We start from the raw sequence: 26,331 nt of genomic DNA, 5'->3' as shown, positions 1-26,331 counted from the left end.
TTGTAATACGAGATTATTCAAATTACAATGATACTTTAATTTATATTGTGTGCAGAACATAAAAAAGGGCTCTAATGACACTAAACTTAGTCTAACCCTAGAATTTCTCAAGCTCTATGCTTAGACTAGGGGGAAAATGGGGATATCACCCTACAAAAGCGTTGAAGCACAAATGTCATGCGCTTCATAACATGCAAACATATACTAACTCCAAAACAAGGCAAGTCCCACTTCACCAAAATACACGCCAAAAACAACACAAAAACAATACTATACTGTTTATAAAGGGGAATACCCTTATGGAGAAAACAGGCACACAATATATACTGTTTATAAAGGGTAATATTCATATGGATAAAAGAGACACATAAAAAGAAAAAAATGCTTTGTCTAGGTAAAACCCGACAACATTCACCAACGGAGCTCCACCACGACAGAACACCAAAGTCTACATCAAGAGTACTCGACAAACTCGCCTTTCCTTTAACGTAGATCCTGCCTTAAAAAGCGTGCCTCGTATCAGAGCACTAGCTCTGCCTCATTAAAAGTCTACATTAGAACACTCGGCGTATGCCTTGCCTTGGTTAGTAGTCATGCACTATAATCCAATTTCGAATTGAATAGGCCTCATCAAAAGTCTACATCAAGAGCATTCAATGGTATATGCTCTGCGTCACGTGCACTCGACCTATAGGCCTTGCCTTGACTGACAACCCTGCGTCACAACGTGCCGCGAAAAGAGCACTACATCCGCCTCATTAAAATTCTATGTCCAGGGCTCTCGGTGTAAGCCTTGATTAGTAGCCCTGCCTCATGAGTCTGCCGCAATCAAAACACGCCTCATTAAAAATATGTGTCACGAGCACTCGACAAATCTTCCCTGCCTTGACCGACAACTTTGTTTTGGCTCGTCTCTCCCTTGATAACGCTTTGAAACATATGCCCTACCTGGCTGTCATGTTGAAATGGAATGCCGAACATAACGTTTAGAGATAATACATCAACCCATCTGATTTTCTTGACAAAAAAGACCCGCGATAGACATTTGGCAGAGCATAGTGTTCTTCGACTTTCGACGGAACGGATAATTCGTGCTCATGTGCTGACTTGGACAGCTAGCACTTTAGAAGATCGAACACTCCCTCTTACACCAGGGAAGCAGAGTCTTCGCTAACAAAAGTTCTCTGACTTCTCGAACGGCAAGGCAATAACGCACTCTTGAAACCTCTCGCCCTCGGCTATACGACACAAAGGACTTTCACGAGTTTGACCCAAACAAAAAATGAAGAAGAACAACCTCGCCTAAAGAGGTTACAAAGTGACGGTCACCGGTATTTATTATGTTGGTTCGCCTAGGAAGTTGTCCGTCCCACGGAGCAACGGAACATTGAGAGATAACCAAAATTAAATCCACCAATAAAGAAATTCAGTGGTAGTCTAAAGGAATCATTGATAACACCGAACCTCTCATATCCTCTTTTAATTCTATTTTGTTTCAGTATCTTAATCACAAACCTAATTTTAAAGGAGATTATGTAACTAAATGGGGCAGACAAAAATCAAGAGAGCAATACATGTATCACAAATCCAGCTCTCCTCTGGCAGCTATACTGTAATATGAGTTCTATTCCTTGATTTGAATGAAGTTTTAGCATTTAACCAAAAACAAGAAAAAAAAAAAACGAGACCGGAGTTTTGTAAATTTTCTTTCTATTAAGTGCCTTAGTAGTCGCATACGAGCCGAGCCGAGCCGAGCCGAGCCATTCAGAGTCGGAGCGGAGCGTGAAATTCCACGCGCTATCTCCCGGCGACGGTCACAGTCACCTTACTGCTTTACCCACGCGCGCACTTCGACGCAAATCGCCGTTACGGTACTACTTACAAATCCAAAATTTGACCTAACACGAAAATCCAAAATTCAAAAGGGATCACAAGAAGCCCTAATTTCAGTTCGTGAATAAGAAGATGAACGGAGAACAAACCCTAAAATCAACAAAGCGAGGGTTTCCAATTCGTGAAGATTGTTGGAGTGAAGAAGCTAGTTATACCCTAATTGAAGCTTGGGGTGACCGTCATTTAGAATTAAAACGTGGTAATCTTCGTCAAAAACATTGGCAAGAAGTTGCAGATGCTGTTAATGCTAGTCACGGTACTGTTAAAGAAGCTCAAAGAACTGTTAATGCTAGTCACGGTACTGTTAAAGAAGCTCAAAGAACAGATATTCAGTGTAAGAATCGAATTGATACATTGAAAAAGAAGTATAAGTTAGAAAAAGCTCGGATTTTAGGTTCAGGGGGAACAGTTAAAAGTAATTGGCGTTTTTATGATCAACTTGATGCCCTAGTTGGAGATTACGTTAATCCTAAGAAGTGTCAACATCAACCTGCTCCTCTTGCTGTTTCTATACCTTACCGGAAAACACAACTTTCACTTCCTCATGAGTTAGTGATTCCGGTTGGGGTAAGATCGTCGAGGAGGGAGAAACGTTCTTCAATTTCTGTAAATGATTCGTTTTCGAGAAGGAATTATTCTGCTGTTGCTGCTGCTGCAGCTGCTGATCCGGTTGATTCTGATTCTTCAAGATCTAGTAGTGAGAGTAGTAGGCCTAGGGGTGATGAAGAAGTGGATGGCATTATGGAAATGGCTCAAGCGATCTTAGGGTTTGCTGAAATTTATGAGAGAGTAGAAGAGGAGAAACAAAGAAAGATTCTTGAATTGGAGAAAGAGAGGATAGAGTTTATGAAGAAATTGGAGTATCAAAGAATGCAACTTATTATGGATTCACAAATTCAAATTGAGAAGATTAAGCGTGCTAAAAGGGCTTCCACTACTGGTGATATATAATTATCTCTTCTTTTTCTTTTCATTTGCTTTTTTGTTTCTTGCTTTATCCATTGACACCATCTTTTAGTATATTTAGAGTTCAAGGGTAGTTGGCTTATGTGTTAATGGATAAAGCAAGTATCTCCGATGCAAAACTCAAAAGAAACTCTTTATGTGTCGAACTCTCAATTGAGATTCTCTTTCCTATATGATATGGCTAACTTGAGTGTCTCTAATTCAAGTCCTTTTCCAATGCAACACTCTAAAAGACTCCGAATAATTACACATGACACACATACATTTAATAGGAAAAAGTAGTTGGTCTTAGAGCATCTCCAATGCAACACTCAACTTACAAAACTCAATTTGACACGTAGGACTACTTGAGTTTTTGACAAAAAACACTCTCCAATGCAACACTCAACTAGAGTCTCAATATGATGTGGCAACAATAAATATTGAGATACTCAAAAGAGAACTCAATTGTTGAGTTCTCTTTTGAGTATCTCAAAATTTATTGTTGTATCTCAACTGGTCCACATCAACATTTTATATATTAAAATAAGAACCAAAAGTAAATCTAAAGTAAATGTTGAGTTTTTTTTAGTGTTGCATTGGAGATGAATTTTGAATTGAGTATCTCAATAGTGCAACCTAGGAAAGAGAAACTCAACTCGTACTTGACACATCGGATTAATTGAGTTTTTGTCGAGTGTTGCATTGGAGATGCTCTTAAAACTAACTTTGATGAATTGGACACTTAAGACTCTCAAAAGAGATCTCAAAAATAGAGTTTCTAATTGAGACATCTTAAAATTAAAGGCTTCCACATCATCTTAAGATCTCAATTGAGTTTTGCATTGGAGAGGTTTTTTTCTTAAAAAAAACTCTAAAATCCTAAGTGTCACTTATGATTTTAAGATTGAGTCTTGCATTGGAGATGGTCTAATTCAACCAGAGCGTTAGATTACGCAAGTTTAGATCAGATTAGACGGCCACCCCAAAACCCCAATTCTGTTTTATAGAAAATATATATATATTTTATTACTGAAATAGGCCTATAACATTGTTTTATTACTTGTGCCTGTTATTAATTCTGTTGAAATAACCTCTACACTCAATAGTGGAATTAATTGGTCCTTGAGAATTGAGAAATAAAATTAGAAGATAGAGAGCAGCTTTAAGTCAAAAGTTGGCATTCAGTTTAGTTTCAAGTGTGCATATAATTCAGTGCTGGATGATTTCAGATGTTTGTCCTTCTTTGAGTTGAAGTTCCTTCATGTGAGTTGCCAATTTGTAATTGTCTGGGGCAATTATACCTGGAGTGCGGTTCGTTCCGGTACGTGGTACGGGTACCAGTACGTTCTACGCTACCGTGTGAGTATTTGGTACACTAGGGGTTTACCTCTTTGATATGCTATTTTCTGGTTCCAGTACGTTTTGGGCTATTTCCATAGACGATATAGTCTTTATGATTCATATAAAAGTTAAGCCTTCTCACACATTGTATCTCCATAAAATGTAAAGTTTTAACTAGTTAACTAGAAAATCATGTAGTTAACTACTTAACTCGACGAGCTTATAGATTTTAACAAAGATATTTGATTAATTAAAGTTCAAATTTCGGTACGCCTAATTTGGAGTGTTGGGTTGCTAACCCTCCCTAAAAGGGTACGGGAGAGCTAGTAAGCGGTATGCAAGGGGACGTAGAAAATCTGGTAACATCGATCTGGGAAAGTAAGTAGATGCAGAACAAGAAGAAAAGATTGGACCATATATATATATATATATATATATATTAGCAAGTCTAGCTGAATCGACATTCATATGTGTATCAAACTATATGTGGTATGAGTAAAGAAATCAGTTAGGCCTTCTTCTACATCGACTGTTGAGTTCTGGCTCATAGCACTCATATGAAGTGGATATGACCCGCTTGCCTGTTGGGATCAAATGCGGGGTTATTGTATTGCTACTGGATTTCTTTTGTCTTACGAATTACTTCAAGTTTATCACGTCATGCGGTAGAAAATATGTTGAGGAAATGAAAAGTGACTGGTGTCACTATTAAAAAATGAGTCAATATGAAACCTGAAATGCGACCTGAAAAAGCGCCAAAGTTTTAGCTCGACCCATTTACTTATGTTTGCCCTAGTCTTAAAAAGGGTGCTTATTAATTAAATGGGAGTCATTCTGTTTTCCAATTTTTGTCAGAAAGTGGAAGGGCAGAGTGCTACTGTTAATGTATTATTGCGAGATCTGCAATCTTGTTAGTCATACATATTGAAATCATCGTGCCATTGTTAGTTTTTGAGTCTGTTTTATGACGGAATCATGTAATCTCTTGTGTCCATGTGTGATAATTTATTTTTATTACTGCTTTTCTGGTTTTTCTGTTATTCGTCATTACGAAATGGAGGATAAAGAATTACAACTTCGATTGATTGAGGCTTCCTGTTGTTTTTGTGACAATTTTACTCCGGATTTTTGTCTCATTCTTAATCTTATGGTAGTCATTTTCTTTGATATCTTATGTTTGTATGTTCAGTTTTTGATATTTGTAATGGTAGTAGTAGTCGTGAACTCGGTCGTCTAACCCTATCTGTTTATTTTATTGTTACAGACATTCACGAGTAGTGCTCAAGTGCTGCTCAAGTTCGTAAAATGCATCTTGCACGGTAATGAATATAATCTTTACTTGACAAGACAGAAATGTTCAGAGATCATCATTAGCAGCGGTAGTTCTTGGATGAGAGAGAAACTAGATAGAGTAGCAAGTCCTGCAACAGGGAAGGCACCCTTGAAATTGTATATCATCAGTGAACTATAATGTTTATTGATCTTTTCATGAGATCAGTTATATCTTATAGAATTATTACCATTAATCAACAGAGTTTGTTGTGGTTCAAGTGCTTCCATTTTTTTATGATGGTTCTCATTTTCTTGGAATCACTGGAGGAGCTTCATCCAAGGTTCTTTCTCTTTTCATCCTGCATAATGTGTCTGTGATTGTTGTGGTTATAGGGACTAAAGTTGTCGACTATAACAGGATAAATGAAAATAAGTGTCCACCACTCTTGGGTGTAACGGTTGGACACCCCTCTTAAGCCCATGAGGTCGTGGGATCGAGTCTCGGTGGAAGCAGTTTGCCATCAAGATTTATCCCATGTAATTTAGGTTATAAATATTATAATAATTTGTCTGGCTTTAGGCTTCTTTGTTGTTGGGCTGTAGGCCTCTTTCATTCTTGGTTTAAAATTAGGCGGTTATCGTGCTTATCACATCTTCGTGATGTATCAATGTCTTGTAACGACTAACGTAGATCGTAGTCGATTTCTCAAAAAAAAAAATGGAAGTAAGTGGTTATTGTATTTTTATTTCACTTCTAATTGTAGAGGGACTCAATTCACATTGGTCATTTTAGGAGGTAGACATTTTCCCCCGAAAAAGTTGGTAAATATTGATATATTCCCTTGTATAGGAATATGTTGAAAATACTCGACTCGTGGTCCGAGACCGATCTCGCAATGGCCCGGAAGGAGCCTAGGTCAAGGCCCAAAACCCTCTCGGTCTAGGCCCAAGAGCTTGTCTCGGGCAAGGCCAAGGATGTGCCTTGACATGGGCCAAACATGGCTCGGCCATAGGCCAGCATGCTTTGGCTCGATTGGTTTGGGCTAAGACGCATCCTAGCCTAAGCATGCTCTGGCTCGATTGGTGTGGGTTAAGACGCATCCTAGCCCTAGGCTAGGATGCTGGTCACTGTCCCAGGAGCGTCTGGCAAGTGTCGAGCTCCCAAGACGTCTCTGACTCCAAGTCCGAGACACATCAGGACAGCCCAGAGGCATCCTAGATGCGTCTGGAGAAGTTCTCGCTGGGGACGTCTCGGACTCCAAGTTTGAGACGCGTCTGAGAAGTCCGAGTCTTCCACGTCTCAGGCTCCATCCGAGACGCGTCCTGGCCAGACAGAAACTTCAATTTTTTTCTTTTGTGTTGGTGTTTAGATTTTGTTTCAAAACTCGACTTGAGTTTTCAAAAACTTCTAAAGTTTATGAGAATCTTCATCTCTTATGAAACTCTTTTCAAAACTGAAGCCTTTTGAAACCTATTTCTAATGATGAACAAAATGTTCAAACGTTGACTAACATCAATAAGTTAAGAACAAATCAGAAGTCTAACGGTCAACCCGGCTTAAGGTAACAGGGCTACTGGACCCGCAACACTCCTCCACCTACACCCGAAACAGAGAGGTCGGCCCAGATCAAGCTAAGGAGCTCCAGCCATGCTTCGCCTAAAACACAATCAGGTCAGCCCTGGGATTCTCCAAAGGAGTAGGGGGGGTGGGGTGTCCATGTAAGCTAGTCCGAAGTTGTTGTACGTACTTTTGTAATTTATATTTATGTAACGAATGAGATATGAGATCCTCTTTTGCTTTTATTTACTCGTTCGACCAATTTAACTTCTTGATTTAGCTGTTAATCCTTCATCGACCTAGCAGCCTCATAACTTCAATGCACATTTGATGATGTCCCTCCATAAGTTCCATTTATTAATGTTGCCAGCTTTCGATGGCGTTCTACCTTCTTCTAATGGTTTTGCAATTGATGGCGCTCTAGGCATGACTTTTTGCTTTGCCTCCCCACGTTCATTCCTCGGTATCTTTGTTATCCTTCAATGACCATTTTATGAAACTTGGCGTCTTACCAATTTGAGAGTTCAAATGTGTCTTTCTATAAATTTATCCGGTCATATGAAGTATGTATATTTCTACCATGGCTTCTCTTGGTATTCCTGTGGTCCTTCTGTAATTCGGTCTGGGTATTATCTTTCATGCAACCCTTACAGGCCCAGAGTTGGTCCTTCTCAATTTACAGGTTGAAGTTGAAGGTGCTGGATTCATCAGTGTTTTTTCGCCTTAGCCACGGTGAAGACGTGATTTTATTGAACTTGTGGCTCATATTTTTGCTTTTCTCTGGTTGGTCCTCCATCGATTCTTCTCTTTTTCCTCCAATAGAGTCTGTAATCTTCAGTTGTTGTAATTCTTCAATGATGGAAATTTTTCTTCTTTGTTTTTGGCAATAGAAATCTTTTTATGTCGTTTCACTTTTCCTTCTTCATTTTATTCCCTACACATGATTTCATACTTCAATAAAAAATCTCAACGGGTTAGTATGATAATGAATGCCCCAAACATACTACAATATATTCCCCTACTAACAAAGGTGTGGAAGGACTTCCTATGTGTATCGCTGCAAAAACAGAAAGGCGTTAGTTTTTCTGTCTGTCTCCACCTATAAATTCCCTGCGATATATCATAGTAGTGTCTGCCGAAGCAGGGCTTGGCTCGTCGTTGTTTACCTTCGTACCTGGTCGTAGCTTCGATGATTAAGGATAGCCTTTCTTTTAACCATGTGGTTTAGCTTTGTTCCTTGTTTGCATTGGTCGTCACCTCGGCTAACATGGTAATTTTTATTGAATATCCTGCAAACTAGGGCTTTACTTTTGTCTGTAAGCCCTGGTCATTGCTCGGACTACCAAAGTATACAAATTGTTTATTTCGGGGCCTGCGAGGCAAGGCTTTGCTGGTGCTCGGCTAACGAGGTTTTTTTCTTTTTTGAGGCGCTTGTTGCCTCATGGTGCCTGACGAGTAGGCCTTGATAGCCTACCTGTTTTCGGGGCTTGTTGCATTGTGCTTTCCGCTTGTTTAAGTGAGAGTTCGAAAGCAAGATTTCTCCATGTCTGAGTTTTGAACATGGGTCCTCCTTGGTTTAGTTTTGGGGTTCGAATAGCACTCCTTCTTGGTTTGAGGTTTCGTATAAAACTCCTCCTTAATTTAATTTAAGTTTTGCATAGGACTCATTCTTAAACCTGGTCATAGCTTGAGCGATAAGGGTTGATCCCTGCAAAGCAGGGCTTAAATTTGAAAGCTTAGTAAGTTTGAGTACTCTGAATTTATAGTTTTTGGGTACCTAGGTGATGGAGAACCATTGGGCTTTTTGAGTTGGGTCCCTGCTTTCGCAGGGCTTGCTTTCAAGAACTTTCAGAGTTTGTCGCTTACTCCCAAGTACATCAAGATAGCTTTTGAAATTTAATTAAAAATACTTGAATATGTAGATATGCATATGCTACTTCACCCTTTTTAAAAAAAAAGATATTGAAGGTGTGTGGAATACCTGGTGTGTTTTCGTCGCTTCTCTTACTGAAGGTTATCCTGAGGTGTTCAACATTCCATGGTCGAGGTAGTTTATTTCATGAGGCATCCTGAAGGATAAACGTCCCCGGGCGTAATATTTGCATTATTTCATAAGGACCTTCCTAGGTCGGGAAGAGCTTTGCTGCTCAGGGCTTTTTAATATATTTGGAATTTCTCCAAACCATGTCTCCCACGCCGAATTTTCTTTCTATCATATAAGCCTTGTGTTGTTTTACCATCATGTTTTCGAAAGTGGGATTTGTCACCTCGGCCTGATCCTGTATTTCTTCTACAAGATATAGGTGTTCTCTTATAAGTTCTTCGTTCTTTTCTTAATCGAAGTACTTTATTCTCAGGTTGAGCTTTCTTATTTCCACTAGTAGTACTGCCTCTATGTCGTACACCAGTTTGTAGGGTGTTTCGCCCGTGGACCTTCTCGGGGTAATACGATATGCCCATAGTACGTTTGTAAGCTCGCCTACAAGCTTTTCTCGTTCTCATAGCATTTAGTTTTAATATATTGTAGAAGGTTTTTGTTAGTTACCTGGACTTGTTCATTTCCAGGATGTTCGCCACTAATGTAAACGGGGCCTAACTACGTAGTTCGCTTGGAACTTCTTCATCACATCGTTATTGAATTGCGACCCATCGTCCGTGACTATAATCCTCAGGACTCCGAATTGGGTGAACATGTTATTCCACAAGACCAATATGATCTCTTCGGCATTGGTTCGAGCCATTTCTACACCCTCGACCCACTTGGTGAAGTGGTCAACTATTACCAACTACATTAGTTTTCCTCCACTGCCTCTAATACATACTAATCATCTAACTAGTGTTGTAAGAGGAATCTCAAATATCATATGTTTAACACTAATTAACCAGGATCATATACATGAACTAATAATAAACTAGAAACTGAAAGTAGAATACCTGGATTCGCTTTCTCACGAACTAGATTCCATTAACTTTATCCCGAAGAAGATGAGAGCTTCATGTGTAGCTCCTTTACTTGAGACACCCGAGTAAATAACTTAATCTCCCTTATTTTTTGTCTGCTAAAACTCCATTGAAGGTTGAGAAGAATAACCATTCTTCTTTTGCCTCCATAGATAGATTGAGAGCTTTTTCTCTAAAACCCTCTCTCTCCACTTAGTTGTATATTGTGAGAGAGATGAAGGTTTCTCCTGAGAAAAATCCAGCACTTTTTCTGTTCTCTAATGACCCTTATATAGAGAAACCCTAATAGGAATCCCATTCCAATAAGATTTCAATAAGTGTCCTAGAAAAGATAAACACCCAAATTTCCCTTAAAAAGGGAAATTAGGGTTTTCCACTTCACATGGTGTGACCGGCCACTTAAGCCCATTATGGGCTTACCCTGGCCGGCCCACCCACCTTATATGGCCGGTCCTGAGCATTCACTTACCGGGCTTGGTCAGGACACCCTATAAGTGGGGTTTACCACTTTTCAGACTTCTCTTTCGAGCCCGATTCTTTCTATCTTTTTGGCACTATTAGGCTGACGGAAAGCAATTTTGATCACAATGTCATTTTTTAATTTCTAAATATTTAAGTCTAACTTGCTTCGGTCATCTCCTCAGCTAGCAAACCTATTTTTTTAATGACTTGCAATGTTGGGCTTTCTTTTATTTGTGAGTTTTGGTCGTAGCTTGGGCAACCAGGACTTCATATTTGTTTCAAGGCACGACATTATACCAGTGATGATTAAAAAATTGGTGATCAGTTGATTGAGGTCAATAAGTCAAGAAAGGACCAAAAGCCTATTAGGTCACCCCGCATCAAGTCAGCAGGAGGTTGAATCTAAAGGAGGTCGGCCACTCAAGGACAGAGTTGGGGGGTCAACTTCATATGGCCGACCATGTGATCCAGGCCTCCTTTCGGGCTCAGTTCTTTCTATCTTTGTCCGGATCCAAATAGAACCTTTTGGGCTTATTAAACTGGATTTAATCCATCCTTCTACCTTGTTCCCCTCCAGTCAATTCTCTCCGATCAAGTCACCACTCTTTGGTGTAACCCGTTGTAGAATATGGTCGATATTAGTCGTGAATCACCGAAGTGATCCAACGACGTAGTTGGCTCCTAGTTAAGCATTACGATCCCTAATTCGACCAGACTAGGTGATCTTCTACATAAAGTTATCATCATCCAATTCGACAAATTGAGAGCATTGTCATCTTGGTCGAAGGATAGTCCTTCAGAAAGAATTTCCTTGAGACCGAAAGAACATATCCTTTAGAGAGTTACAGCTTATTTGTTTTCAAAATACTTCAAAATGAATTATGATAAAAATCTCTCCCCCCCCCCCCAAATAATTTACACGGTAAAAAAGAAATGGAAACCCTAAACGCTAATTAATTAACGCAACATTCATCTCCATAAAAGGATTCATACCCTCTTGTTAGTTTATTTAATTTCTCCATAGATTTAAAGGGTTTTTTTTAACACTGGTAATAGTTTGAAAATTTCAGCTTCATTAACAACTATCAAATTTGAATGAAGAATAAAAGCAAATAATTCGAAGATTTCGGCTTAGCATAAAAAAAATTTCATAAATGAAAATAGTAAAACATTTCAACCAGCAGAACCACTACAAATTTAAACAAATTTCATCCACTGACATATGAAATATGGTGGTATTCCGCTTGCAAAGAATGATTGAAAAATATATCAATTTCAACCGTACCAACAGAAATTTGTTGTCTTTTTCATTCAACCCAATTTTGAAAATCCTTTAATGGGAGAAAAAATGATCTAAATTCCTAAAAATCTTTGTTAAACCATAGAGAAAGACACGAAGAACTTTTCTTTACTTGAGATATATTATCTTCATTATATTTTCCTTTGTTTAAGTCGATGCTAAGTCGAAGTCTCTGTTTAAGTGGATGTTCTCGTTTAAGTCGATGTCTTCATTTTAGTCGAAGGACTCTTCTTTCTCGATGTAGGTTGCCTCCTTGATTAACGGTGGTTCCTCAATAATGAGATCTTGAGGTATCATTAAGAGCTTGTAACTAAGAAAATAATGATTGTGAATATGTATTTGTAGTTTTCTTATGCTAATGGTAATGCTGATAGTACTGAACGATATTAAGGTTGAGTTGTTTTTGTTAAACAAAACTACAAGGGAATAAGATTTAAATTTATTGTTACTTTTTATTTAAGTCATTATATTTCAGAACTATTTATCAAATGATCTTATAATGCTCTCTTAAAATAATTTGGTAAAGGAAAAGGAAGTACATAAATGTACTTTCTTTAACGCATTGCTTATACTGAGTAGTGCTCTTCCAATATCATAGACCAAAAAGAAATACAATGTTTTGAGATAAGAATTTTCTACACGGCTCAGTTTTTCACCAAATCATCTTCTTGAGGAGCATCTCCAATGGGACACTCAAACTCTAAAACTTAGAGTGCCACTTAAGATTTATAAAGATTTGTTAAAAAAACCTTCTCCAATGTGGAACCCTACTAGACACTCTATGATGATGTAGATAATTTATTAATAGAGACTCTCTAAGTGTCACTTTAAAATTCAAACCAATAGAAATTCTTGCTTTTTATCTACTTTTTTATCTATTGAACCGAACAGTGACATGTGCATTAAGTAAAGGTATTTTAGAGATCTCTTTCACAGAAAAAATAAAGTTTAGAGTGTCTTTATATTGTCACTTAAAAAAGAGTATTGACTTTTAGACTGTTTGTTAGAGCGTTGCATTGGAGAAATTTTTTAACAAAATCTCCAAAATTTCCAAGTGTGACTCTAAATGGTAGAGTTTGAGTGTCCCATTGGATATGCTCTAAGACATGGCTCCACACCCACGTACATAGTTGGCATGTAAGTATTGCTCATACTCCACTTACCCCACCCCATAAACGTGTATTTCGATTCCCTGCGCACTCTTCCCACCTAGACCCACACTCCTTTTTTGCCTACGTGACCCAATAGCCTCCTTCCACGTTTCATTCTTGTATACTAAAACTCAGTTATGAGTATCTCCTATTCAATTTTTCAGGTTATTCTCCCATCTAAACCTCTCTATTCCTGCCACGTTTAATTCTATTCCCATTTCAGCGGAAAATTTAAATGTTCCCTCCTTCCTATAAGATCTCATCAAACCCTGAACAAAAAACAATTGACCCCTTCTTCATTTTCTCTCCTCTAATGGCTATTTCTTCCTCTAATCAAAAATTAATTTTCATCATCTACTTCTTCTTTCTTTTCTCCATTTTCACAAAAACCCTAGCTGTAAATGCTGAAGAATCAGCACAATGTCAATCAGAATCGGGCGCATGTATAGATAATTCTGCAGCTTTCACTCTCAAGATCATAGCTTTATTTTCAATACTTATCACTAGTATTATTGGTGTCTCATTACCACTACTCACAAAAAATATCCAAGCTTTACAACCCGATCGAGATATATTTACGATCGTCAAATCTTTCGCTGCCGGTATAATTCTAGCAACGGGGTTTATGCACGTACTACCCGATTCATTCGATATGTTATCGTCGAGTTGTTTACCAGAATACCCTTGGCATAAATTCCCTTTTACTGGTTTTGTAGCTATGTTATCAGCTATACTTGCATTAATGGTGGATTCTTTGTCTACTAGTGTTTATAACAAGAAAAAGAGAGAAGAAAAAGATGGAAATATAACTAGTGTTTCTAGCACTAGTAATGGAGATATGGAAAGGGGAACATCAAATGGTAATGTAGTACATTTACATAACCATTCGTCTACGAAGATGGTAGAAACTACTGAAACAACCAATACGCAGTTGCTACGATATCGCATTATTGCAATGGTTAGCTTTCCATCATCATGTCAATTTTATTTATTATTTTTCCACAAAAATAACAAAGTATATTACGAGAAATTCTATTCGTCCCTCCATTTGGTCTCTCCCACGTATCAGTTGAGCGTGAGAATGGTAAAAGTATATGTTCAAGTTATATGCCACCACATCAGGCGGAGGAGGGCTGGGAGATGGACCAAATGGAGGGACGAATAGAATTTTTGTCACTCTAATATACTTTGATTAAACGCTCTCACTAAATTCTCATACAAATATATGTCAATTCTATCAGTACTCATGATTATTGAACAAAAATAAAATCATTCACAGGTACTTGAGATTGGGATTATTGTTCATTCCGTTGTAATAGGGCTTTCATTAGGTGCTTCAAACAATGTATGTACAATTAAACCTCTAGTTGCTGCTCTTTGTTTCCATCAAATGTTTGAAGGCATGGGTCTTGGTGGTTGCATACTTCAGGTAATTTACCTTGAAATAAGTTACTTTCATCATACCATAAAATCCATTCGACAAAGTAAACAAAGTGTAAGAATAATTGGAAAATGGCGGAGTTGTACACATAAATATACTAACTCCTATTTTTTCTTGTGGTATTAGGCTGACTACAAGTTACTGAAGAAAACTATAATGGTGATTTTCTTCTCCATTACAACACCATCAGGGATTATTCTTGGACTAGTTATAGCGAAAGCTTATACAGAAGATAGCTCGACATCGTTAATTACGGAAGGAATTTTGAATGCTGCATCGGCTGGGCTCTTGATTTATATGGCGTTGGTAGACCTCTTATCAGCAGATTTTATGGGTGCAAAATTGCAAGGAAATATAAAGCTCCAAATAAAATCATATATTGCAGTGCTTCTCGGTTCTGGCGGAATGTCTCTTATGGCGAAATGGGCTTAAGAATTTTTGAATCTTCAGATCGACATTCTCAACTTTTAATCACATAGTTGATAGGATTTTTTTAAATTACTATTTTTTTTCTTTTTGTGGTTAGAATTAACCTACTTGTAGGAGATTTTGTTAGTTATGTGAAAAGTCTAAATTTGCAGTAGAGAATTTAGAAGATCAGAAAAGTGAACCAATTTGAGCATTTGACTTCAATGTGGTTAATGGTCAAACACAATGGCTACGGCACAAGTTTCAATCCCCAGACGAAGTGGAATCTTTGGGGTATTGAATTTGAGTTATTAGGGTATAAATAATGTAGTTGAGCTTTTGGCCGTATTTTAGTTGGGCTTAGGTCCATAGTCTAGTATAAAAATCACATGTTCAACTGCTTCAGGGAAACAAAAAACTTTTTTGACACTATTTTGATTACCTCTAATCCTCCCTCCCAAGTTAGTGCCTGGAAAACTTTAGCATCAAAGCGAGGTATTGAAATTATAACTCCTTGGGATTGAAGGAAACACCATCCCGGGATAGGATTGTAGGCTAACGATATTTCTACCATTGTAGCATCGAAGCATGCTTTCAAAGTGATCTTCGCCAAACTGCCACAATCGTCCTGTATCCGTTAGATTGCACAATTTTCACGCACTATTAATGCTTCCTCCTGATGTTGGTCCTTTGATAGTAAGGATCTTTCCTCCATTGGGAGGAAATGTGGTCAGTGTTGCTTCAGCCTGACCTTGAGTTGTGGCTACTCTAATGCTTGTGGAGCCCGGACTTGTTGAAAGGTGGCTTTTAAATCAAATTTGGGTTTGGGCCCAATATAAAATGTAGGCTTGAGTAAATTGTTTTATCAAACTACAAGGGGTAAATAAGTAAAATTGCCTCATGAAATTAGTTAAAAGGGTGTAGAGTCTTTTGTTTGACAAGTTTAAGAACAATCTAGAGAGAGAAAGTAAAAGGAGAATAGTATAGAAGAAACTTGAAGAAGAAGAAGAAGAAGAAATAGATCTAGTATTAATATTGTGTTTAAGGTAAGAACTAACTTCAAATCTAGTTAAATATTGTGACAAAACTTTGTGTGCTATGTTAATGAGATTATGTAGATCTAAAGAAACTTTATTATATGAAAGTATGTTGATGTGAATCTTTTGAGTTTATTGAAGTACCTATACCTCTAATCTCCAACAGAGTTGAGGTGTGCTGAGTCTCTATGTCATTTCGGACTCGACATCTCCTTGACCTGCTTGAGGTTTTTTTATTAGTTTTCATTAGGCTCAGGCGTGACTCATCTTCAACTGAATTTCTCAGGTTTTCAAATCCGGACCAAATTTTCTATTAGATCCTTAAGATACCTGCAATCTTCAGTTTTGTTACCATTCTTTTTATGAAAGGCATACGAAGGCCCTTTCTCACTCCTACTTGGGTTTGGTCGAGGAAGTTGTACGACGTTCTTCTATATCAATACTTCCAAAACCTCTTCCTTCTTTTTGGTCAAGGGGATATGATAAGGTGAAAAGAAATATGGGTAGTTTATTTAGAGCCAGTCGTTTATTTGGAGTGTAGTTAATTGATGTAGGTAGTTAATTAGTGAAGTAGTGGTTAGTTCTCTTTTTGTTTGTGGGGTTAGTCTGCCGGGGATGTGGCCTAAGAATTAGGAAGTTGTTGTTTTTTCTTTCTTCTTTCTATTTAAACTCTCTGTAATCAACAATGAAAAGGGAGTTGAATTTAATCAAAAGAGTTGTGGTTAATTCTATCCCTAAGTAGAATTTTATTTCCAATTTACTTCATTGCTTTGATTGGGATCTATCATTGGTATCAGAGCATTATTACGATGGCTACTAACAAGGAAAGGATTGAAAATTTAGAGACCTCATTTGGAAGAATGCAAAACACCTCCCATCAAGTCGAGATTAGTATTACCGACAAACTTAAACAAATGGAAGCAATGGTCGTAAGCTATCTGAAACATTGATCTTTAATAGAGAGATGTCCAACAGCAACAACAATCGAAGTGGTAGTTCTCACCCCATTAGATAAGACACTCGTGACAACTTCGAAGGTGGGCGACTGATTTTCTCGTCAAAAACGGCCAAGTTGGAGTTTCCTCGATTTTTTGGAGAAGACCCAACTGAATGGTTTGCAAAAATGGAACAATTCTTTGAGATAAAACATAAAAGGTGGCGTTGGCGTCCTTTTACCTTGATGGGGAGGAAAATCAATGGTGGCAATGGTTACGAAGGGCTTTTGGAGAAGAAGGCCATGAAGTAACATGGGAAATATTTCAAGAGGAGCTATGGGCGAGGTTTTGTCCTACGGAATTAGCAAGTAGTTGTTTTTTCTTTCTTCTTTATATTTAAACTCTCTTTTGATTAAAATCAATTCCTTCCCCATTATTGATTACAGAGAGTTTAAATAGAAAGAAGAAAGAAAAACAACTACTTCCTAAATCTTAGGCCACAACCCAAGCAGACTAACCCCACAAATAAAAGAGAACTAACCCACTACTTCACTAATTAACTACCTACATCGTAGGACCAAACCTCGCCCATAGCTGCACTTGAAATATTTCCAATGTTACTTCATGGCCTTCTTCTCCAAAAGGCCTTCGTAACAATTGCCACCATTGATTTGCCTCTCCTTCAAGGTGAAAGGACGCCAACGCCACCTTTTGTGTTTTATCTGTCCTTTGATATTCAAAGAATTGTTCCACTTTTGCAAACCATTTAGTTGGGTCTTCTCTGGAAAATCGAGGAAACTCCAACTTAGCCGTTTTTGACGAGATAATCGGTCGCCTACCTCCGAAGTTGTTGCGAGTGTCTTCTCTAATGGCGTGAGAATGACCACTTCGATTGTTTTTGCTGCTGGACATCTCTCCATTAGAGATCAATTTTTCAGAGAGCTTACCGATCATTGCTTCAATTTGTTTAAGTTTGTCGGTAATACTAATCTCGACTTGATGGAAGGTGTCTTGCAGTCCTCCAAATGAAGTCTCTAGATTTTCAATCCTTTCCTTGTTAGTAGCCATCTTAATAATGCTAACTGTGAGAAAGTAAGATTGGATTCATTAACTTTCATTAATCACTTCGATTACAATGAATCACTTATATAACAAACGATTCTAGATAGAGAAAAAGAAAATCAGTTAAGAGTTTGTTAAACCAAATTAACAACTAACTTTCTTAACTAACTCATAGACACACAATGAACCACACAAGTGATGGAGGTGCCAATAGACAGAGTGTTAAAATAACTCTTTAAGAGTTAGTTAAATCTGTTATTCATCTTCTCCTTTCTGCTGATCTTCTTCTTCTCTCTTACAACCCCCCTCAAACACATGTTTCGAATCAGAAAGAAACATGAGTTTGGATCTATTAGAGCGGAGAGTGGAAAAAAAGAACTCCTTTGGTGAAGACATCTGCCAAATTGTCTTCAGTTGCAACAAAATTCACTTCAAGTGTATGATTCAAGACCAGATCTCTTATAAAGTGAAAATCTATTTCCACATGCTTAGTCCTAGCATGAAGAGCAAGAGATGGATGTGAGGAGTAGGAGGCAGAAGGTGATGGAACCAACTCCTGATCAGCTACAGGATAGGTATTGTGATAGGATGGTATGGAGTATAGAGGGCTAGAGGCCAAGGAGGGTAATTGAAGAATGTGATATGGATTCAGTTGATCTTCACTAAAAGACATGATGTTGTTTCAATTTAGGTGACTAAATGAATGATGGTTTCATTCGTTGAGAAATGAAATTGGTAATTTGCTGAATTGCTACTTGTTGATGTCAACATTTGTCAATCCGATTATCAGTCAGAGTGAAGAGATTTGATGCTGGATCACGTCTGAGTTGATGCTTTTTCTCTTTTGACTCCTTCCACGATCAACTCTGCTCCCGCTTCTAATCCCGGAGACCTTGGGGAAAACCGCAAAGAGCTTGGAAACGTCTCTGACGTTGAAGAAAGTCAGATTGTCCTTGCAGATAAAAGATTGAGTATTGGGTGAAACTAGGAGTTCGTACCTTTTCAAGGTGATTTGATTCCCTTTTATAGGTTGCTTCGGCCCCACTGTCGATAGACGGTGACAATGATGCAGTTGAGAACCTCTGTGTTGTAGTTGAACTACTATTTCGTAGTTAAACTGTTTAGGGTTTCGTTTTGAGTTTTTCTCGTATCTTTGATATTTAGGATTTCTTCTGTTTTAGGATCCTCGAGATATTTTTCGGAAGTTTCCTCTTTTGGAGACTCTTGAAGTCCAGGTCAGCAAATGCTTAAGATCTTTACCGACTGAGATCTTTGATCAGATTTGGGTAAGTCGGTAAGCCTTCGGCACGCTTTTGCCTTTCAATATTTAGGGCCTAAGGCATCAACCTTATTTACATGGACCCCCTAGCCTCCTTGCGAATCCCAAGGGCACACTTAGTTGTATTTGAGTCAGAGCGGGGCTTAGGTTCCTGGGATAATCGTGCTGACCCCCCAGTTTCGAGCTTGAGTGGCAGACCTCGATTGGATTCGACCTCTTTTGCTGACCTATCACTGGTTGATCTCATTGGCTCTCAGTCTATTCTTAGCTCATTGACCTGAGTCAACTAATGACCATTTTTTGTATCATCACGAGTCCCACCACTCATTAGTCGATAATAGAGAAACAAAGGAGTAGAAGAGCTCAAACGTATTTCCTTTGGTTTTCTCTCCTGCATGTGATCAGCACGTGAATTTAATATAATCAATTGGTTTTTGGACTTTCATTAAATTGATTTTGATCTTGAAACTGATAAAACAACAACAAACTAACGATAAAGTGAGAAAGATGAGAAAAGATTTAGGATTTTAGAATTCACCATATTAGTTCAAGTTTTACACATGCAATTAATTAACTAAACCTCTTTAGTAATAACTCGAAATTTAGTATAATGAACTATTCAAATTCTATAAGATATTCTTTATACAACCATTTTACAATCATGTATAAGACAATTGATAGAAATTAAAACACAATAAATTTTTTTTTAATTAATCGATAACATATCTCAAAAAGATCAAATAAAGGTTTCATCTACAACCCTAGATGGAGAATTTGCTATACATGGAATTTAAGGAAATATTCATTGAAATTACAAAATAAATGAAACTACAAAAGGGACTGGAAAAGAATCACAAAAGGGGATCTAGCTCCATAGCCTCATGTGCTTCCATATTGTCTAGTGTTTGCTCCAAATACCCCAAAAATCCAAATAATAGCTTCTTTTTATTGTTTGAGATAGGTGAGAAAAGATATGAATTTAGAAGATCAGAAATAGAAGAAGAGATTTTGGCGAAGAAATTGGAGAGAAATAGATTTCAGAGGAGAAATGGGGGGGGGGGGGGGGGGTAAATCTATATAATAAAATAGGTGGATATGTGCTGACTGGGACAAACTTCAAGATAAATCCAGCCGTCCGTCCCACACCACCACCAATCTCAACCGTCTGATTTCCTGTTTGCTCAACTAAGCAATTAAGCATCTTCTCGGTTGATCGGACATATCTTCTCGGTTCACGGACACATCTCCTTGGTTCAGCATCCGAAATTAATGTGAACAACATTGGAATTTCTGTCCTAATCTATCTTCGCCAAATCCTCTTCTTCATCTCTCTCCGGTTACTAGGTATTCCACTATTACCTCTCTCCATTACGGCTCATCCCCATTACTCCCCTTAGGGAGCATTTTCTGTTTCCTTCTCTCTCAAAAGATCCTAATTGTCATCCTCATCCATTATATTTCTTCTTGTAAGACGTATGTATTTTTCTACTGTTCTTTTCAGACTAAATTTATGCAGTTATTTGGTCTTTTGTTTAGATTCTCTTATTACTTGTTGAAATTTCAGTTTTGTTAGGGTTTTTCCAGCCTTTAGGTTGTATTCTTTTTTTTTTTGTTAAGGAAACTTTGGGTTGTATTCTACTTTCTTATTGATTACATTGATATAGGATTCTTATTCTTTAACTATTTATCATTTTCTTATCTTTTTCAGTTAGGATTCTGAGTTTCTTCCTTCTGTATTTTAATTGAAATCTAGGGTTCCTCTCTAAATTTCTTTGTTGAAGATTTACATTGCTTTGTGCATTACAGAAAGAAATCCCTAATTTCTAAAAAACAACTTGGAATTTTTGCAGGGGTTTGAATTCTCTCTCCCTCTCTCTCAACTTTTATGTATATGGTTATGGAATAATCCACTTTCATGTATTTGGTTATGGAACAAATGTGGAATTATTGCAGATGGTTCGTACTAAGAAAACTGCTCGCACGTCCACTAGAGGAAAGGCTCGGAGGAAGCAGCTGACAACTAAGGTTTGTTAAATTTTTCACCTTCTTCTTTTCTCTTCCACATCATTGGTTGCCCGTAAATCAACCCCACTACTGGTGGAGTGAAGAAGCCTAATCGGTACCGTCGTGGAACTGTCACTCTTAGGTAATTCCTTTCTTGAAAAGTTGTTGCTTTTGATTATGATTCTTGTATTGTAGTGTTGAAGTTTGTATGTCTTCAAGAATCAGAAGGGGTTTCAACTTTTGATTTCTAGAAGAGTTTAGATCAAATTCTGTTGTTTTGATTTTTATGCAGTATGTACTTTTAATGGTCCTAATATGAACTGTGAAATGCGTAAAATACCACAAGAGTATTGGGTCCTTCACAATCCCACGTGATATACGGATATGTTAATTAGTGTCCTTCACAGTCCAGTATTATAGATTGTATTCTTCTTGTAGATATGTTAATATTGATTCTCAAATATAGACTTTTATTTATCTTATTCACACAGATTTCGTTGTATTTTGATGTTGATTTAATCTTATAATATTGGTGTTAATAGATTCTTCTTTTGCTTCCTTCAACTCACACTTAACACAAATGCTAGCACTATTGGTGTTAATAGCTTCTTCTTATACTAGATTTAAACTATCTTAGTCTGTTATAAACTTTCAAGGTAGGAAGTTTTGCAAGAATGGTGAAAAATGAATTAGAGGAGAATTTTTTAGATTGACAGTTAGAAGATTAAGCAGGAACCCTAGACCTAGAGCATCATCTTTCATAGAAAAGATAGTGATGATGTCCAAAACATTGATAAAGAAACGAGTATTCCAATTATGGTTATGGTTTACTTTTTTGCGGTTAAAAAACACAAGTATAGAGTTGGAGAACTTGGTTTGCCTAAATTTTTACATCCATTTTGATTAATTTGAAATACTCATGTTAGATGTAAATTATCACTGACCCAATGTTGTCGTTTTCTCAAATAATTTGAGATTGGATATAATTTTTGTGAAGTTATATATTGTTGGTGCAGCTCTGGCATATCGATTCCAACACCATAGAAGCTCAAAGTGATAAATTCCTTTCAGCCTATGAACTCTGTGTAAGTAAATTAGTATCCAAATACTCCTCTTCCTTTCATATTCTCTCCATCTTTTCCTCTTGAATATATATATACAATTATATGTGTATGAAATGACATCATGGATCCACTGTATAATGTCTTGATCTGAAGAAAAAGGTCTTAGTTTTCAGAGACAGTATCGAGTCCCAAATGAATGATTTTTTTTAGTCATTATGTGTATCTGTAAAAAGAAACAAGTGAGATGATCTTATTTCAGTATTTTTTTTTACTGTTGCTCATGAGTTACGAATTAGTTGTCGAACGGTAGGCTCCGACCATGAGTGATCATCTTCTGTTGAGATATACTTAATATTATCATGAAGACAATTTGAAGTGTTAGATTAGAAAAGCAAATTCATGAATTTGAGATGTAATTCTCTACAGGGAAATTATAGTAGGATATGAATGTTCAGTAACCCTTACTTCAAAAGAAAGCACAAATCTCCTCTACAGATGAATCACCTTTATGTTGGTTTGGATTCAATTCTAATTGAGTAAGTATCGATCCAAAACAACCTACCCATCTAAAAATAGATGGTGATTCTTTTTTATGTTTGTCGTAGTAAGCATCCATTTTCGATGAATTTAGGTTGAGAACCACAACGTCACCTATGAGAACATCTAGCAATGAACTCCAAGTTTCATTATTGAATGCATCGGATCCCGTTATGTCTGCCTTATAGTTCCATTCTTTATCCAGACAACTCCAAATGATCTTTTCAAAATGATTGCAATTTCTGATCGGTATGATTTCTTATTATGGTTGGAGAAACTAATTTTGTAAACACCGATGATGTCCAAGTAATGGTGTCTCTGCATTGGGCAATAAATTTGTAGAAAGATTTTCAAGAATTTCTTAGAAACAACAATTCCCCTTGAACATGGAGAAACCAGAGAACAAATTACAGCTGTGTTGATTAACCTGGCTTTAATAGAATCACGGGTAATCGTTCTACATACGTAAGCGACATCCAGCCTATTGGTTTTTTATGTTGCTAAAAAGCTTTAGATGAGGGAGAGTGGGTATGTGTGGATTACGAAACAGCAGATATGAGTATTTCAATTATATGTTTTTGTTTCATGGATTACGATGATTTTTATGGGTAAGATTTAGGGTTTTACTGATGTTATGCTCATTTGTTTTTGTTTCAGGCATACAACGTTTGACATCTTTAACAAAAAAAAATGAGATTAATGGGTTTGCTATATTTTAGAAGTGGTTAGACTCGATCATAATTTTCTTCGAGACTACTACGCAAGTATGGTAAAAAGAAGGTCTGCGAAACACCAAATGCAGGGGCCGGTACAATAATCTATATAATAAAACAGGTGGATGGGTGCTGACTGGGACAAACCCCGGGATAAATCCAGTCGTCCGTCCCACATCAGCATAAGTAGCCACCATTGGATCAGCATTGGGTAGGTAGTCGGGCGCCTTTATCCACCTTCCTTTTTACATCAACGGACACATCTTCTCATTTCTCTTCAAGCAGGGTGCCGTTACAGAACGCTTTCTCTTCTTCTCTTTAACATTCAGTCTCAATGTTCTCATTGTTCCTTCAAACAAGATGGTCCAAATCTCTAAAAGGTTTCTTTTTTCCTCTTCTTCTTCTTCTTCTTATTCTTCCACGGAACATTTCTTTTTCCCCAAACCTCGAAAAGGGTTTCTTTTTCCTCTTCTTCTTCCATGGAACATTTCTTTTTCCCCAAAGTTTGGTAAATAAAGAATGGAATGGCTTTTCTTTGTGGAGGTATGTACATTTAGCGAAAGCCGTTATCCTATTTTCTTGTACAGTAGTTGTATTTTAATCTTTGAAGGGTTTTTCTTTGTAGAGGGGTGCTGACTGGGACCAACCCCGGGATAAATCCAGTCGTCCGTCCCACATCAACATAAGTAGCCACCATTGGATCAGCATTGGGTAGGTAGTCGGGCGCCTTTATCCACCTTCCTTTTTCCATCAACGGACACATCTTCTCATTTCTCTTCAAGCAGGGTGCCGTTACAGAACGCTTTCTCTTCTTCTCTTTAACATTCAGTCTCAATGTTCTCATTGTTCCTTCAAACAAGATGGTCCAAATCTCTAAAAGGTTTTTTTTTTCCTCTTCTTCTTCTTCTTCTTATTCTTCCATGGAACATTTCTTTTTCCCCAAACCTCGAAAAGGGTTTCTTTTTCCTCTTCTTCTTCTTCCATGGAACATTTCTTTTTCCCCAAAGTTTGGTAAATAAAGAATGGAATGGCTTTTCTTTGTGGAGGTATGTACATTTAGCGAAAGCCGTTATCCTATTTTCTTGTACAGTAGTTGTATTTTAATCTTTGAAGGGTTTTTCTTTGTAGAGGTATGTTCATTTAGTGAAAGCCCTAACCCTATTCTTTTTACACAGTAGATGTATTTTAAACACAGGGTTTATTGTTATTCTTATGATGAATTGTTGGTTTGTTGTTATTCTTATGATGAACTGTTAATGGAAGTTCATTCATTACTTTATTCACGTATATACTCACAGCTTTCCCAAATCGTTTATATACTGAAGACATGATCCTACAGACGGACATAATTCCTACATTCTCAAAGTTATAGAAATTCTTATGGAGATTGATTTATTGTTTCTATTTGAAAAGATCATTGACCACCTTGTAATCTATCTAACATCAGTTTCAGGCCATCAAATAGCATTGCAGAAATTCGATGATCAACCGAAGCGAAGGAGAAAGCTTTTGAAATGTCACAACACACTCTTTTTAAGAAAGACCATGTCTTGGTACTTGCACCTTCACTAAATGTCACAGGCCATGAAATAGCATCGCAGTTGTTAATGAAATTGTTTTGAAATCTACTAATTTGTTGTTTATGATGTTCTGAATTAGGATTTTCAGTTGTTTATGATGTTCTGAATTAGGAAAAAAAAATATATCTACAACCTAATGTGAACGACACTGAAAATGTTTGAAGAAATGACTGTGAGACTTAGGATTGGTAACGAATCAAAGATTTGTTTGTTTTAGTGTTTTAGAAAATAAGTGTTCCTCTAACAAGCTTGATGTTTCACGTATTCATCCATCTTAAAGTCTTGGTATTGAAGTCTAACTGAATTAGAATTAAGATTTGGGAAAGCTGTGAGTATATACTAGAATAAAGTCATGAATTTTGAAGAAAAATCCATTTCTCCATTAATAATCAGACAAAATGATATTCAGATTGAATGAACTTGGGAGAATTAAGATGATTCCAAAAAAAAAAGAGATTAGAATTAAGATTTTTTTTGGTTCCTTGCGTCAAATTTGTATACTATAAAGATGTGTTTTGGGCATACCATGGTTTTCTGAAACTCAAAATCACTCAGGATTCTTAGTTGAGTTTCCACTTTACTGGTATGCTATAGTTTCTTTTATGTACAACTTATTCTAGATTATGGACTGAATCAATATAACTATTGATATGTTATTGGATTTGGATTCATTATTTTGCATTCAATGAACTGATGTTTGTATCTTTTCTATTATTTGATTTGATGTGGTTGATTTCCTAACACTTTAGTACCTAAAATATATATGTATTTCCTCACCCCATTTAGTTAAAAAAAGGAACGATATGCTGGTAACACTTAATCTATGATGACACGGTATAGCCGTTCGTAAAACAAGTTATTTCAATCATTTTCATTATGGTGACTATTATAGAGCTACTCAGAGCCGACCCTGATTTTTTTGTGGTCCGAAGTAGACACAATAGATGTTTCTCTATCTCTTTTTCCTTTTTATCTTTTAGTTAAAAATAATGCAAATTTATGCGATAAAGTGCGTAGTAATACTCCGCTTATGTGAAGCGTCAAGTACCCCAACGCCTTCAAATGTTCTGAAGTAGGGTTAATAGTTTCTATTGGTTTGGTTTTTATTTAGGTACTCAATCTGCACCAAGGAAGGTTGGATCAGCTGCATCTACTTTAAACAAGTTGAAAATGATAACGAAAAGGTAATATTTGGGTAGTTTGCTTTAGTCTTGAAAGAGAATGCTTGATGATTCGTTTGATGTTGTGTTTTAGAACTTGATAGAGAATGCTTCAATGATTTGTATTTGGCTCCACTATGAAAAACTGTGTTATTAAGTGATATAAAGCAGAGTTCTAATGTTATTAAATGGTTAGATTGAAAAAAATCCATGTGTTTTGGGTAA

General features: G+C 37.0%; 2 protein-coding genes and 2 long non-coding RNA genes across 6 annotated transcripts; 3 read left to right on the top strand and 1 right to left on the bottom strand.

The window, feature by feature from the left end:
* Positions 1-263: 263 nt before the first annotated feature.
* LOC147557180 (uncharacterized) lies at positions 264-2,959 on the bottom strand. Its single transcript, XR_015233886.1, has 2 exons — positions 2,196-2,959; positions 264-2,152 (listed from the first exon to the last, which is right to left on the bottom strand). It is a non-coding gene; the product is annotated as an uncharacterized LOC147557180 (long non-coding RNA).
* Positions 1,755-5,732, top strand: LOC147557179 (trihelix transcription factor ENAP2-like). Of its 2 annotated transcripts, XR_015233885.1 has the most exons (3): positions 1,853-2,833; positions 4,071-4,200; positions 5,447-5,732. XR_015233885.1 is itself a non-coding variant. In XM_086658174.1 (2 exons), exons 1-2 carry the CDS (start codon positions 1,966-1,968, stop codon positions 5,458-5,460), a joined length of 882 nt encoding a protein of 293 aa, XP_086514300.1. In that variant the 5' UTR covers positions 1,755-1,965; the 3' UTR covers positions 5,461-5,732. The 2 variants fall into 2 exon arrangements, 1 of the variants encoding a protein (XP_086514300.1); XM_086658174.1 differs by lacking the exon at positions 4,071-4,200 and having other exon boundaries at positions 1,755-2,833.
* Positions 5,733-13,174: 7,442 nt separating this feature from the next.
* LOC147557178 (putative zinc transporter 10) lies at positions 13,175-14,957 on the top strand. Its single transcript, XM_086663679.1, has 3 exons — positions 13,175-13,844; positions 14,166-14,315; positions 14,454-14,957. The coding sequence occupies exons 1-3, from the start codon at positions 13,200-13,202 to the stop codon at positions 14,757-14,759; spliced, it is 1,101 nt and encodes a 366-aa protein (XP_086519805.1). The 5' UTR covers positions 13,175-13,199; the 3' UTR covers positions 14,760-14,957.
* Positions 14,958-20,263: 5,306 nt separating this feature from the next.
* LOC147557177 (uncharacterized) lies at positions 20,264-24,655 on the top strand. 2 transcript variants are annotated; one of them, XR_015235084.1, is made up of 5 exons: positions 20,264-20,392; positions 21,002-21,194; positions 22,069-22,137; positions 23,311-23,909; positions 23,992-24,655. It is a non-coding gene; the product is annotated as an uncharacterized LOC147557177 (long non-coding RNA). The 2 variants fall into 2 exon arrangements; XR_015235083.1 differs by having other exon boundaries at positions 20,299-20,392; positions 21,002-21,073.
* The last annotated feature ends 1,676 nt before the right edge of the window (positions 24,656-26,331 follow it).

The sequence above is a fragment of the Eschscholzia californica genome, unplaced genomic scaffold (assembly GCF_041429995.1).
Source record: "Eschscholzia californica isolate CP2 unplaced genomic scaffold, dmEscCali1.0.p SCAF_2, whole genome shotgun sequence".
NCBI classification, from domain to species: Eukaryota; Viridiplantae; Streptophyta; class Magnoliopsida; order Ranunculales; family Papaveraceae; genus Eschscholzia; species Eschscholzia californica.
The sequence above is the reverse complement of the archived record's forward strand: the minus strand, read 5'-3'. Positions and strand labels throughout refer to the sequence as shown.

What these genes read in the sequence shown, in the direction of transcription:
- LOC147557179 (XM_086658174.1), top strand. Translation starts at nt 1,966, where the DNA reads ATGAACGGAGAACAAACCCTAAAATCAACAAAGCGAGGGTTTCCAATT.
- LOC147557178 (XM_086663679.1), top strand. Translation starts at nt 13,200, where the DNA reads ATGGCTATTTCTTCCTCTAATCAAAAATTAATTTTCATCATCTACTTC. An exon ending in GATATCGCATTATTGCAATG is followed by an intron (nt 13,845 to 14,165) that starts GTTAGCTTTCCA and finishes AATCATTCACAG; the next exon opens with GTACTTGAGATTGGGATTAT. An exon ending in TTGGTGGTTGCATACTTCAG is followed by an intron (nt 14,316 to 14,453) that starts GTAATTTACCTT and finishes TTGTGGTATTAG; the next exon opens with GCTGACTACAAGTTACTGAA.